Consider the following 16,089-nt stretch of genomic DNA (forward strand, 5'->3'; position numbering starts at 1 on the left):
CTATTGAGCACCAAACTCCCTTGCCTCCTTCCCTCTGCCCTAGCAGCCATCACTCAGCTTATTGTGTTTGTGATTCAGATTGCTTCTGGTGCTTTTCTAAGGGGAGTAATGCAGTCTTTGGCACGCTGTGTTTAACAGTTTCATGTGGCATTATGTTCTCCAGGTTCACCCATATTGTTGCACGCTACGGGGTTTTCTTTTCTTTTTTCTTTACTTTCTTTTTGTTTGGTGTGGTGGCCATACCCGTGGTGCTCAGGAGTTACTCCTGGCTCTACATTGAGGAACCACTCTTGGTGGACATGGGGGACCAAATGTCATGCTGGGGATCAAACCCAGGTTGGCCGCTTTCAGCGGAAACACTTTACCTGCTCTACTCTCTCTCCAGCTCCAGGATTTCCATTCCTAAAGCCAGATATACTTTATGTGTATACTGCATTTCTGTATTCATAGAGTCTACGGCCATACCACCCTGAACGCGCCCGATCTCGTCTGTATTCATAGAAAATGTATGAAAGATGTGGCATAGTCACATAAAGATACCTTTTACATCACATAAAGATACCTTTTACCTTTTTTTTTTTTTTTTTTTTTTTGCTTTTTGGGTCACACCTTGCGATGCACAGGGGTCACTCCTGGCTCTGCACTTAGGAATTACCCCTGTCGGTGCTCAGAGGACCATATGGGATGCTGGGAATTGAACCCAGGATGGCGGCAATTGAACCCGGGATGGTGGCGTGCAAGGCAAACGCCCTACCTGCTGTGCTATCACTCCAGCCCCCCCCCCCCATACCTTTTACATTAATCCATTCCACTTCTTCTTGAACATTATAACTCATGCTACAGAGAACAAATCTTTTGACTTTCAGTCTTTGGATAAATACTTGGAAGTGGCATTGTTGGATCTCAGCTTCTCTTCATACTATTTTCCGTAGTGGCTACACTGTTTCACATAGTGCATTAAGAGTTTTATTTTATTTTTAATTTTTTAAATTTTTCCACTATAGTGCATAAGAGTTTCCTTTCCTCTACACCTTCATCAATACTTGTCATTGTCTGAATTTGTTTGTTTGTTTTGTTCTTGTTTGGGTCATAGTGTTCATTTGTCAGGCCACAACTGGCAGTCCTCACAGGTAATTCTGAAATCTGTGCTCTGGAGGGCCCATTGTTCTCTAGGCTTTATATAGTGCTAGGAATTTGAACTAGGATCAACGACGTGCAAGGCCTTTAGTACTCTGCCTGATCCCTATGGTCATTTTAATAGGAGTGAGGAAACAGTGATAGCTTATTATGGTTATTTTTTTGAGGGGGAGTTGTAGTTTGGGGGGTTCTGTTTATTTTGGGACCAGACCTAGTAATGTTCAAGGCTTACTTCTGGTTCTGCACTCAAGGATCACTTGTGGCAGTGCTTGGGGGACTATATGGGATGCCAGGAATAGAATCTGGGTCAGCTGTATGTAAGGCAAATGCCTTACCCACTGTTCTGTCTCTTTGGCCCAATGTTACAGTTTTGATTGGCATTTCCCCGATTGAGATGTTGAGTATCTTTACTCGTACTAGCTGGTCATTTTATCTTTTATTAGAGAAGTAGATTTTCAAGTTTTCTGCCCAGTGTTTAATGACTTAATTTTATTTTTGCTATAGGGTTTAGGAGATACTTATTATGAACACTAGCTCCTTGCCAGTTATGTGGTTTGTAGACATGTTTTACCATCCCACTGGTGTCCCTCCCCCACCCCCCATTCTTTGCTTCTTTCATTGTACAAGGAAGTTTGATATGTTCTCTTTGTCTAGTTTTTCTTTTGGAGCTGGTATGTTTGTTGCTATATCTAAGAAATCTTTACCAAGACCAATGCCTCTTGCTTTCTGTTAGTGAATTTATAGCTTTATTCACTCATATCCTTAATTCAGTATGAGTTGCTCTTTTATTTTTTAACAGCAGGCATTTTTTAAAAAACAGAATGTAAGATAATTTCTTTTTTATGCATGCCTCTTAGTATTTTTGGATAGATAGACCTTAGCTGTGTTAGAGTAGAAGCACACTCTTGCATTGCCTCCATTTCTAAACAAATGGACCCCTTTTCTTCAACACAAAATTTGCCTCTTGATGAGAATTAATATATTATTTAACTTTTACAGAGTGTCATTATTGTAAGTGTGTGTATCAGTGGTGATTGACTAGAATTGAACAGACCACATTCTCTAATACAGTGTGTTAGGGAATATATTTGGTGAAATAATGTTTTTAAAAAAGGATCTAATGCATAGGAATTTTCTTCTCAGACCTTCTTTTTCAAAGCTTTTCATAATATGAAAAATAAAATGTCTGCATGTCTGCTAAAACATCCAAAACCCCATCTTATTCATGTTGGCCGTTTAAAATGAAAGTGAACATCTTCACTTTCATAATAGTTGCCTGTTATTCTATTCTCCCTCCATTTCCTCCTGTGAAGATTATGTTTCACCCACACAATAACAAACTGATACTCAGTAAGGACATATAAATGCATATGTATGTATTAGGAATATGTGTATTACTTAATATATGTATATCACTTAAATATAAAGATTTTGTTATATAGAAGATACATAGCAAATTATCTTCTATATATAAAGTAGATGTACTGTATTACTGCCTATGTATGTGTAAATGTATATATATAAACAATTTTTTTCTTATTGAAAACAGTTTAATTGTGCTTCAAGTTCAGAATGTACAACAAGGTAAAATGACGATAAAATGAAATCTTCAGAATTTAAATACTGCTTTGTGGGGAAAGTGACTGAAGTGAATGGATAATAATTAAGATGTGTCTCATGAGAATTAATCTAATTTTCTGTTGAGGATTCAGAGTGGGGAATAAGAATATTTTTCACTTTCGAACTGAATTTTTATTAATTTCAAAACTTTCAGATTAGCTGTATATATACTACTTGGGTCATTTTGTAAATTAAGCCCTTAGTAAGGTTGAAGATTTTATAAAATCAAAGGCGCCGTTTAGGGGCTTCAGGGATAGCACAGGGATTAAGTTGCATGTCTTACTTGCTGACCCTGGTTCAATCATGATACTGCGTGGTCCCCAGCACTTCTAGGTGTAACCCTGGGGACCCCCAAGCACCAGCACTTGTGGCCCTGAAGGCCTGGAGCATCTCCAGGTACCCTGGGTAGTTCCCTGCTGGCCAGCAGTGCTTGAAATCAAACATGCTCGGAGCCCCCATGCTGTTTATCATGCCTTTTGCCTTAACAGATTTCATAATCAACAATAGTACATGCTATTCTAAATTTATTCTTAAGCAGAACAGTGACTGCATTTCCCCCCTATTTCAACTCACCAACTCATGGCGATGTTTTTCAGACTACACTCTAGTATTCAGTATGCCAAAAACAGTAGCAAGTCTCACAATGGAGACGTTACTGGTGCCCGCTCAAGCAAATCGAGGAGCACTGGGATGACTGTGATATAGTGATACAGTCTAGTGAAGTCAATAAATAAATAAATAAATAAATAAAAGTAAATAAAACTCTATTCTTACAGTCTTCTCTTACATTCTGCGTGCTTTAGTTGTACTCTGCTGTGAGTATGGAACTGAAATAACATCTTTCTTGTTTCTTGTTGAAAAAAAGTGGATTTCATGAAAATGTTTTAAGTAACATTCCACTAAATGCTTTAGGTCTTTGTTCTGTACCTGTTCTAGCCTTTATCAACAAATGTGTATACAGAGCCACAAAATGCGTATGTACCTATTTTGTATTTTAGGTTGGTGACTGTACTTGGCATTTCACATATTATTTACTTGAAAGTTATTTGTCTTGAAATCCAAAAGTAATGTGTATTTGAAAAATACCCTTTTCTTTTAGGTCTGAGCATTGGAAGTGGAATTCTTGCCAGAGGTGGGGGTTGAGGCTACACCTAGTGGTGTTCAGTGACTTTTCTTGGCTCTTTGCTTAAGGATTACTCCTGATAGTGCACCATATACGGTGCCAGGGATTGAACTGGGGTTGGCCGCATGCAAGCCTTACCAACCCAATGCTCTTTCCCCTCCCCTGAAAATTCTTAAAATCTATGTAGACACAGTGGAAATTGGGCTTAGAACAAATACTAGTCTATATTCAGCAGACCTATTTGTGTTGTTTTATATTATTTTGATTATTTAAAATTGTACCTGAATCCCATGGCAGAGTTGGACAAGCTACCCATGGCATATTCGATATGCCAAAAACAGTAACAATAATGGGCCTCATTCTCCTGACCCTGAACACGACAGGGACGAATGAGGCACTACTGGTGCCCGCTTGAGCAAATCGATGAGCAACTGGACGACAGTGATACAGTGATTCAGCAGACCCAAAACACCAGAAGAAGGGTTCTGAAATATTGAATTACTCAGTCAGAATTTTAAAAGGTGATTTTACAGTGAAATAAAAGAGGACATGAGGAAATGGAAACATATTCCTTGCTCATGGATAGGAAGAATGAACATTGTCAAAATGGCAATACTCCCCAAAGCACTATGCAGATTCAATGCGATCCCTATAAGGATACCCATGAAATTCTTTAAAGAAATTGGTCAAACACTCCTGAAATTCATATGGAGAAATAAACGCCCATTAATAGCTAAAGCAGTTCTTGGGAAAAAGATGATGGGAGGCATCACCCTCCCCAACTTCAAACTTTACTACAAAGTGGTAACAATTAAAATAGCATGGTACTGGAACAAAGGCAGAGCTGCCGATCAATGGAACAGGGTGGAATATCCCTACATGCAACCCCAAATACATGATCATCTGATCTTTGATTAGGGAGCAAGAAATGTCAAGTGGAGCAAGGAAAGCCTCTTCAACGAATGGTGCTGGCATAACTGGACAACCACATGCAAAAAAATAGGCTTAGACCTCGACCTAACACCATGTATAAAAGTCAGATCAAAATGGATTAAAGACCTCAACATCAGACCACAATCTATAAGGTACATTGAAGACAAGGCGGCAGAACCCTCCATGATATTGAAGCCAAAGGTATCTTCAAGGATGACACGGAACTAAGCAATCAAGTAGAAACAGAAATAAACAAATGGGACTATATTGAACTAAGAAGCTTCTGTACTGCAAAAGATACAGTGACTGAAATACAAAGGCAATCTACAGAATGGGAAAGGATATTCACCCACTACCCATCAGATAAGGGGCTGATATCAAGGATATACAAGGTACTGGTTGGAATCTACAAGAAGAAAACTCCCAACCCCATCAAAAAATGGGGGATGGAAATGAACAGAAACTTTCTCAAGGAAGAAATATGAATGGCAAAAAGCACATGAAGTCATGAAATTTGCATATAAGTGGATCAACATGGAAAGTATCATGCTATGTGAAATGAGTCAGAAAGAGAGAGACAGACATAGAAAGATTGCACTCATCTGTGAAATATAAAATTAAATAACAGAATAGGAGACTAACACCCAATAATAGTAGAGATAAATACCAGGAGGTTGGCTCCAAGGCTTGGAAGCTGGCCCCACATGCTGGAGGAAGGGGCAGCTCGCATAGAGAAGGGAACACCAGGTAAAGTGTGGTTTGAGGACCTGCACGGGATGGGAGATGCATTCTGAAAATAGAATATAGACCAAACATGATGGCCACGTAGTGCCTCTGTTGCAAACCACAACACCCAAAAGAAGAGAGAGAGAACAAGGGGAAATGCCCTGCCACAGAGGTGGGGTGGGGTGGGGGGGATGGGGTTGGAGGGTGGGAGGGATACTGGGAACATTGGTGGAGGGGATGGGGCACTGGTGGAGGGATATAAACAAAATGCAAACATGAAAGTTCAGAAGTTTGTAACTGTAACTCATGGCGATTCACTAATAAAAAAAATAAATTAAAAAAAAGAAAATTAAACTTCTCCTGTAAGTTAAAAAATAAATAAATAAAATGTGATTTTACTTCTGTTATATGGACCTAGAAAAATTAAGGTGGTCATTAAGTAAGTAGCAATTGTAATAGGTCTCCACGCCTTTTTTTTTTATTTAATAGCTCTGCTTATTCTTAGCTGTTGCATTTGTGTGTGTGTGTGTGTGTGTGTGTGTGTGTGTGTGCGCGCGCGCGCATGCGCATCCATCCGTCTGTCCGTCTGTGCAGTGTGCCTTAGATGGAGGTAGGCTTGCACTTTCACCACTTCGTGGCTCTGGTCTGTTCTCAGCTGATAACTCCATCATTTTTAATCTTTGTTATGTTTAATTTTGTTGTTCCCATAGGATGCAAAAAATAGGAAAGCATTAGCAATACATCTGGTGTGAAAAGTTAGGTTATATTTCTGATTTAATGCTTAATAGAGAGAAGGATGTTTTTGAAATCCTTTTTAAAAGCCTTCACAGAGGTCATTGTTTTTCCTTTTCTTTGAAGCAGGAAGTGCTTTGATAGTTTCCACAGGTTATTATTCGAGTTAGCAGCAATTTTCTGCTTGTCTTACTCTTTCTGAGAAGCTGTTCTTCCAAGATTTGAATAAACTGAAGTAACTAATGAGAATAAAGGAGATCAGTGATATGTTTGACATATTTTTAAGAAGTAAAGTCGCAAGTGTTTATTGTAATATTTCATGGGGAATTCAATTTTAGCTCTTTTTCATCCATATTAATTCCTGTTTTTCAAGGAAGGACATAACTCCCTCTGTGCCTCTTTAGAGATAACTCAGAGGTATATGGGTGGCTTCTGTAATTTGTTGTTGTTTTGGGGCCACACCTAGCTGTGCTCGGGGCTTACTCCTAGCTCTGTACTCAGGGATCACTCATGGCAGGGCTCAGGAGCATATGTGGTATCAGGGATAGAAATAGGGTCAGCTGCATGCAAGGAGCTTTACCAGTTGTACTGTCTTTCCAGCCCCAGTGTCTGTAGTTTCACAGACCTCGTGCTAGAGGCCAGCAATGTAGAGCATGTGTGGGGTCCTATGGTTTTGGGATTGGGGGTGGGGGACTGCTGAATTGCCATATCAATATCTGATTCAAGGAACATTTTTACATGATATCTAATTTGACTGGGGGTGGGGGATTAAGCCACACAGGGGACAGCTTTTAAGGGACTGCTCTTGGCTCCGTGCTAAGTGGCTGATCCCAGCTATACTGCATGGGACCATGAACTACTTGCTGTTGCAGGGGGATGGGGGGAGAGTATCCCCTCCAATGATCTCCTTTAAACAAACAAGTAAGCAGTACCACTATTGCTCCAGTGATTATTACCAATACCCATCCCTGGACATTCCAGTGCCCTTAGGGGTGTTACAGCTCACTTAAACTGGAAAATACCTTTCTAAACTAGTAATCCAAGTTTCACTTGCTCGCATCCTGTGAATGAGTAGTTTGGGTTCAGTTACATAGTAATATAGAATTTCTCTCCACCAAACCATCTGTGTCTCAAGATTTCTCTGGGGGAAGTTTTAAGATTATGAATGTAATTTTCTTTATAGTGAAAAGTCGCCATTAAAAGACCTGTTGTAAAGAAAAACATTTAGTTCCCTTTCGTAGAGTTTGGTTTATTGATCCATGTGACCAATGGTACAGGTAATTTAGGTTCCTGTATTTGCTTGTGTTGCAGTGTTTTATACTAGTTTGATCATTATATTTATTCAGTAAATAAGACCTTTAATACCCTGACAATGTAGACATATATAGTCATTGCTATTAAAATTATCTCTTAGAAGATTCGAATTTATTGGGACTGGAGAGATAGCACACTGGGGTAAGGCAGTTGTTTGCATGTGACAGACCCAGGTTTGACCCCTTAGCATATGGTCCCCGGAGCACTGCTCAGAGTGACTCCTGAGTGCAGAGCCAGGAGTAATCCACGAGCACTGCCAGGTGTATCCCCTTCAAAAAACAAAAAAGATTTGAATGTTTTTGGTTGTTTATTTGGGAGTTTCATGCCACACCTGGCTTCATTCAGGGCTTACTCGTAGCCTGTGCTCAGGAATCATGCCTGGCGATTGCTCAGGAGATCATGGGTGATACCAGGATTAAATCCAGGCCATCTGTGTACGAGGCAAGCACCTTTCCCGCTGTTTTATCTTTTTGACCCTTTGAATTGATTGATTATCTGTCTTATGAAAAGACCCATTGTGCTGAGATCAAGCCAAGAGGAGCCTACACGAACTAGAATTGCTCTGGAGATCAGTGTCCACCTTCAATGTTGGACACAGGAGTGCCCGCACTGCCTATAATTTCATGGCTCACATTGCAACTCATTATTTGTATGCTATACTTTCTTTCTTTTTAAAGAGGGGGGTGGTACACCCAGTGGTGCTCAGGATCTATTCCTGGCTTGGTGCTCAAGAATCACTTCTGATGGTGCTTGGGGCATCATACGTGATGCCTGGAATTGAAACTGGGTTGGCTGTTCACAAGGCAAGCACTTAAATCCTTGTACTATGTCTCCGGCCCCATGTAGGCTATGAATTTTGTGATGGTTCTGAAATAGCTTGCATAGCAGATTCTCTGTGATTCATGATTCGAACATAAAACAAAAAGCATTACTTCAAAATGCATCTTAAGTGTCTTAAATATACCGCCTACATTTTCTAAGTGCACTTAGAAATGTTCTATACGTAATAACAGCCTCTCCATTGATTTAGAGTCTCAAGAATGTGTACTAACTAGATGCAGAGCATCTTTGATAACATAGGAACTGGAACTTTTGAATATTTAGTAAGTTAAAAATATGGCCATACTGTAAAAGATCTTACTGGTTGAAGTATTGTCACAGAAGAAAGGAGACCAGTTTACTGTTACCATCAAAAGTAGTTAATGTTATTGTTCAATTGAGGTTTAGTTTTAGAAATAAATATTGCAAAAACATTTCCATTAATTTTCCATATTATCTTTACTTTTAAATGTATTCTTAGGTATAACAGTGTTATCAGTAATCAGTTTAAACACAACAAAAATGCACATAAAGTATTATGTGAATGAGGAAAGCAGTAACTAACATATTTATTATTTTTAAAATTCAAATTATGTGAAATAATAAAGATAATATAATTTAACATATTATAAATCAGGGATAATCATTAATTCTCAAAACATGTTAATCCTATAATTTAACTAGCAATTAAGCACCAAAGAAAGTTTTTTTTCCCCCCTCTCTTTTTTTTTTGATGCTCATGTCTTACCCCCGACTTTGTTCTCAGGGTCATTCGTGGCAGTGCTTGGGGGATCATGTGCAGTGCCAGGGATCACACACAGGTTGGCAACATGTAAAGTGAATGCTTTACCTCCCTTTACTGCTTCTGTTTTCTCCAGCCTCTGATTTTCTTTTAATGTAGAAATTTTTTTAAAAAAGCACATTTAAATTTATTAGCTAGTTTTCAAAATAGCGGCCGACCCGGGTTTGATTCCTTCGTCCCTCTCGGAGAGCCCGGCAAACTACCGAGAGTATCTCGCCTGCACGGCAGAACCTGGCAAGCTTCCTGTGGCATATTCAATATGCCAAAAACAGTAACAAGTCTCACGATGGAGACGTTACTGGTGCAAATCGATGAGCAACAGGATGACAGTGATACAGTGACAGCTAGTTTTCAAAATAGTTAAGCCTGTAAAAAGGTATAAATAGTTGGAATTACCAGACTGTTAATATTGTAATCTTTAATTATCTTTCCTATTTAATTATCTTTCCTTTAGGTAAATGATTAGTTGTAGATTTATTAAAATCATAAAAAAATTTAAAGTGTTTGATTTTAGAAAAAACAGTGAAAATTCTGTTTTGGTGGTTATAGATGAATCTTATAAAGGCAAGTTCACATATATCTGGGCTCCTAGAGGACATCTCCACTTGAATATCGACAATTCTGTTTTATTTCCCTTAAATGAAAAAGGAAAGTGTGTGGACATAACAACACCATGGTAGTCTTGGACTATGGTGACAATTTGAGATTGTAACTGTCACAAACTGAAGGGTAAATATTGGTTTGAATTTCCAGAGTCGTGAAGGGACATTGAGGAATGTTGTCAGGACTTACATGCACCACCAAAGGGAGTTTCCAGGGCAGTGTCTTTGCTACTCTGGCTCCCTACCACACCTATGGGGTTACAGTAACAATTTGAGGTTGTTTGGGGCAGAATCCAGACTGTAGGCATTTAGATAAATCTTGGAGTAGCTAAATTTGTAGTAATAAAATTTCACAATCTTTGGTCAAATGATGTTATTTTCTAAGTTCATTCTCTTTTGTTTTGGTTTTGGGAGCCACACCTGGCAGAGTTCAGGGCTTACTCCTGTCTCTGTGTTCAGGAATCCCTCCCAGGGGAGTTCATGGAACCATACATGGTACCAGGCATCAAACCAGGTGGGCAGCATGTACTATTTCTCTGGCCTTCTGAGTGCATTTTTTTTTTTTTTGCTTTTTTTTCCGGTCACACCTGGCGATGCACAGGGGTCACTCCTGGCTCTGCACTCAGGAATTACCCCTGGTGGTGCTCAGGGGACCATATGGGATGCTGGGATTCGAACCTGGGTTGGCCGTGTGCAAGGCAAACACCCTACCTGCTATGGTATCGCTCCAGCCCCTCTGAGTGCATTTTATTTATTACTAGGAGGAGTGCTTGGGCCCTATCCAATGGTATCCAGGGACTATTCTGGAAGGCTCTGTACTCAGGAGTGACCCTGGTGGTACTCAGAGGACTGAGTGCATGTGGTGCTGGGAATGGAACCGGGGTCACAGCCAACACAGTTGCCTGCGAGGTGCCTTACTTATATATCTTCTCTCTGGCCCCTGTCTGTACATTTCTACTTGAAGTTTAGTGTTTTATACAATCAGTATGTCTTTGTGAACTCGAGAACTGGTTCAGGCTATAGAAATTCTATTAGAATGTAGTGACTTTGGAGGTCTATATCTTTTTTGCTTTTTTCTTTTTGGTTTGGTTTGGGTTTGGGGGGCCACACCCAGCAGATGCTCGAGGCTTCTGACAGAGTGCTCAGGTTTCATCCCTGGTGTTGCTTGCAGGAAGCATGGGATATGGGGATTGGCAAGCACTGTAAAGCACGGAGTCTCTTTGGCCCCTGAGATAGTCTGAATTGGATGACTGTTTATTATTTTGTTCTTGATACTCATATGTCTCAACTCTTCGAAGGTTAATTCTGAAGTTTTTGTTTTCAAAATATTCAACTGTTCTTCAAAAGGGAATACCCTGCCATAGTGGCAGTGTGGGGTGGGGGGAGACGGGACTGGGGAGGGTGGGAGGGACGCTGGGTTTACTGGTGGTGGAGAATGGGCACTGGTGAACGGATGGGTTCTCAAACTTTGTATGGGGGAAACATGAGCACAAAAATGTATAAATCTGTAACTGTACCCTCACGGTGATTCACTAATAAAAAATAAAAAAAAATCTTCAAAATGTAGGCGAAAAGAAAAAAAAATATTCAACTGTTCTTATCTACCTCTTGAGTAAGAAAATTATATTCAGGAATAGGAAATTCTTTCCAGTGTTTTATAACCACTCTATAGTGTATTTAAAAACTGAGTTCATCTATGTTTCTTTGCAGAAAGAGCTATTGCAAGACATGAAGTACGAGAAATTGAACAGCGACATACCATGGATGGCCCTCGGCAAGATACAGCTTTTGATGAGGAAGAGGACATGGTGATCATTTATAACCGAGTCCCCAAAACTGCAAGCACCTCTTTTACCAATATTGCCTATGATCTGTGTGCAAAGAATAAATACCATGTTCTTCATATCAACACTACGAAAAATAATCCAGTGATGTCACTGCAAGATCAGGTAAATATCACATAAGGAATATATGAGAGGTTCCTGACAGTTTATCACTCAAATTTAGTCTCTCAAAGGACAGGGCATTTGCTGGGAAATGGATGCTCATCCTAAGGAATTCTCAGACTTCTGAGAAGGGATAGTTTTATATCCTTCACAGTTACTTCGTTCATTTCCTTATAGATAGTATATATTCTTGTGAATTGAATTAATAGCTTGAATTTTTTTTTATAACCCCAGCATACCCCCCCCCCCACTCCCTTTCTGCTTGTGTGGCAGATGATTGGCACTTTACTCTTTCCTTACTTTGATTACATTCAATTTTCAACAGGAAACTCACTATCATTATTCGGTGTTTTACCCCCAACAGTCAGACCTGTCAAATGACATGATTAGATTGTATGTTTTCTATTGTTGGTAACAAAGAGCATATGATGTTGCATGGTCACAAAGCAGCCACCCAGATTTGGGATTCTGGTATTAAGTCCAGAGGTATTTCTGCCAGCAGCCACTGCATTCCGAGATTGGTTTCTGTGGCGCTGGGATCATGGCTGTTCAGGAGCGGAGGGGCTGTCCATGGGCGACCGCTCGGGGTCTCATTTGGGCAGAGGCAGGGCCAGTTCTGCCTCCCCCATCGCAAGATTCCCCATGCACCCCGTCCCATCACTGCAAACACCTACCTCTGTGTCCAACTGATTCTGAACAGTGGCAGTCGCCATGCTGTCGCAGGAGGGAAAAGGCCGAGGGACAGAAACCCTTCCCCTCCCGGGGCTGCACTGGGCCGCGGCTTAGTTCAGAGTCCAGGAGTATATCTGCCAGCAGCTGCTGCATTCTGAGATTGGTTTCTGTGCCTCTGGGATAATGGATGCTCAGGAGTGGCAGAGCCCTTCCAGAGCATGTATTTTGTATATCAGGAAAGGTCCAGTTCCGCCCGCTCCACCCCCCCAGGTTTGAAGATGTCTAGTCCTGCATCCCGGAGCCATGTTAGTAGAGGCTCAGTGTCGCCGGGGCTCCATATGGAGAAGGCATGCTATCTGTACCTTCCCTGTCTGGCACCCCGGTGTTGTTGGCCCAGTCTGGGGTCCGGAGCGTTCTCTAGCCTGCGGTGCTGCCGGAATGGCCCACATTCTTCACTGCTGATTATGGCCTAATAGCTTGAATTTTTTAAGAGAACATTGATACTTTTTATTTTGATATCCTTTTAAATATGAGATGTCTAGCAATAGATCATGCAATAAAATTATTATATTGTCTCAGCTTATGATAAAGTAATCTTTATTTGATGAGTATCTATATTCTGTATGGGTCAAATTGTGACTAGACCATGAATGTCATTTTAATTAATACTGTAACACTGTAGCACTGTCATCCCGTTGTTTTTTTTTCCTTTCTTTTTTTTTTTTTTTTCTTATTTTGTCATCCCGTTGTTCATGGATTTGCTCGAGCAGGCACCACTAATGTCAGTAATGTCTCCATTGTGAGACTTGTTGTTTCTGTTTTTGGCATATTGAATATGCCATGGGTAGCTTGCTAGGCTCTGCCGTGCGGGCGGGTTATTCTCGGTAGCTTGCTAGGCTCTCTGAGAAGAACAGAGGAATCAAACTCAGGTCGGCTGCATGCCAGGCAAACGTCCTACTCGCTATGCTATCGCTCCAGTCCCATTCTAATTAATAAGTTACATAAATATTAGATGTAAACTTCAGGAGACACAGGGATTGTGGGTTCTAATTTCAACATAACCTTGTCTTTTAAACTTGTGAAATTTTGGATAAATACTTAACTAGCTCCAGTACTAGAGTGATAGCACAGCAGATAGAGCATTTGCCTTGCACGCGGCCAGCCCAGGTTCAATTCCTTCGTCCCTCTTGGAGAGTCTGGTAAGCTACTGAGAGTATCCTGCCCACACAGCAGAGCCTGGCAAGCTACCTGTGGTGTATTTGATATAACAAAAACAGTGACAAGTCTCACAATGGGACGTTACTGATGCCAATGAACAACGGGTTGACAGTGGCACAGTGCTACTTAACCAGCTGATTGTGTGCAAGCTGGTTATTGGACCTTACCAGCATACTCAGGGCTTACTCCTGAAGGCTATTGGACCTTACCCAGCATACTCAGGGCTCACTCCTGGCTCTGTTCTGAGGGATACTTCTATTGGGAAGGTGCAGGTACTTAGGAACCAGATATAGTGTTGGGGAGCAAACTGAGATAAGGTGTTAGGCAAAGCAAGTACCTTATCCTTCTGTATCATTTTTCCGGCCTCTGGCTGGGTAATTTCATGAAAAGTAGAGGGTATTATCTGATGAAACAAAATTCAGTCACCAGTTCTGCAGTAGTAGCATAATATATTCCTTTAGCAAACTTTGAAAGGTTGAAAATTGGACAGGACAAGAAGAAAATACAATATTTGAAATAGTCTTCAATATCAAATATATCATATTGGGATACCCTTATTAGAAACATATTTACTGTTGTTTTATCATTAGATTATATTTATTGGGGAGTAGTTTTATTGTTACAGAATTGACTTATCACATTGTTTTATGTTTTAGCGTAACAGTGTTATGTCACTACTTACACTGAAGCAGAAGAATAACTGATACACAGGGTTAACTTTTGCTTTTTTTGCTAGAGAGCTTTTGTGAAGACTAATGCTATATGGCATCGTGTTCTTGGCTCTGTACAGTATTCTCAATTACTCTTTTCATAGAACCAAAAATCTGCGTCCATGTGCCAAACCAAATAACTTCTGTAAATGAGAAGAAACATAAGCTTATTTAGCTAAGTGGGCAATAAACACTGTTCATTCTGTAGGGCATTATGTCTCAAGGGCAAGGCCTGAATAATCAGATTCTCTACACTGTAGTAGATTTTAAATCTATTTGCATGATTGCTTTTAAAAATGTTTAAAAGGAACCTTTCACAATGCTTTTATAGTTATTTTAGATTTCTTCAGAAGCAAGATTTATAAAGATACTGTTGCTCATATTGAGCTTGCCTCAATTTTGACTTATTTTATGTCCAGCAATACAAAGTTGTCAGCCAACATAGTGTCTGACACTCACGTCCATCATTTTTTTCATGAAATAAAAATCTAAAGAAGCTCACCTACATGACATTTATATGGAGTGTATACAGTGGTACATTTTCCTGGTTGCATTTGCCTGAGAGAAAGCTTCTGGTATTTAAAATTAAAATGTATATATATAATGTGTTACATATATGTGAGAAGGGGAGGGGCATCCAGCAGAAGACAAGTATAAGTGTTATTTTAAAGGCATTTGGATCACATGATAAATAACATTTAAAACATGTTTGTGTGCTACAGAGTATAGGAGTAGTCTTAATCATTAGCTGGCATGCTTCAAAATAGGAGCTGGTAGTTTCAAACCTGGTCTTAATTAGAAATGGCTTATATATCAAATGTTCTCTAATATACTGCACCTAAATTGTTTACTGGTCTCATCTGTATAAAATCAGTTCCTCAAACAAGTCACAGTTACTGCACAATAACTGCATTCCTTTTCTTTCCATGACATATTAAACAACATTTTCATTTCCATTTTAGTAAGCTTCATCTAAATGGAAAATTTGAAATTATACTTCATGCTTTGAAACCTTAGAACTATATCCCGAACCTCACTTTGTATAAAATACCTGGGTTTTAATACTGTTGTGTTGTCCACATATACTGCTATCAGGTGCTCTATTATTGAAAAATGAATTAAATTATCTCTTCTTTCCTAATAGTTTATAATCAATATCTGACTCAAGATACTTAAAAGAGGAGTTTTTTTTGTTTGTTCTGTTTTGAAAATTTTAGTTGTTGTTTGAAGGCCACACCCACCTCCTGTACTCAGGGCTTACTCCTGGCTCTGTTTTGGCCTCTGGAGCCATGCCCTGGAAGGTTCTAGGTTTCTCCCAATGATTTCTGGCCAGCCAGGCTGCCAGTTTAATGTGAAGAAGGCCTGAGGATGTTGTGTTACTCAGACCCTGCCGTGACCCCTCAGGACACTCCAGCAATACTCAGGGTTCTCCAGGGCTGTACCCTGTGATGGTACAGGGAACCTGGTACTAGGGAACCAGGTGATGCTGGGGATTGACTCAGCTGACTTTATACAGGGCAAGCACCTTACACCCGGTCTTCCATCTTCATTTTAAAACTTCCGTTTACTCATAGTTTTGTGTGGGATAAAATATGTGAACACATCCTTTATCTCTTCATCTTTTGATTTCAGCAGTCCTGTCTAATGTCTGCCTTTAGCCCTAGATCTTTTTACATAGACTGTACGAGACACCTAGACACTGCTGAATTCTCTACTTACTGTTTAATTACAACCA

General features: G+C 40.0%; 1 protein-coding gene across 2 annotated transcripts in view; it reads left to right on the forward strand.

Moving 5' to 3' along the window:
* HS2ST1 (heparan sulfate 2-O-sulfotransferase 1) overlaps positions 1-16,089 on the forward strand; it is a 157,506-nt gene that overhangs the window by 104,246 nt on the left and 37,171 nt on the right. For both annotated transcript variants that reach the window (XM_055139649.1, XM_004603304.2), the window contains exon 2: positions 11,519-11,757. In XM_055139649.1, coding sequence (XP_054995624.1) covers positions 11,519-11,757 — 239 coding nt within the window. The remainder of the gene's footprint in view (positions 1-11,518; positions 11,758-16,089) is intronic.

The sequence above is a fragment of the Sorex araneus genome, chromosome 5 (genome assembly GCF_027595985.1).
Source record: "Sorex araneus isolate mSorAra2 chromosome 5, mSorAra2.pri, whole genome shotgun sequence".
NCBI lineage: Eukaryota > Metazoa > Chordata > Mammalia > Eulipotyphla > Soricidae > Sorex > Sorex araneus.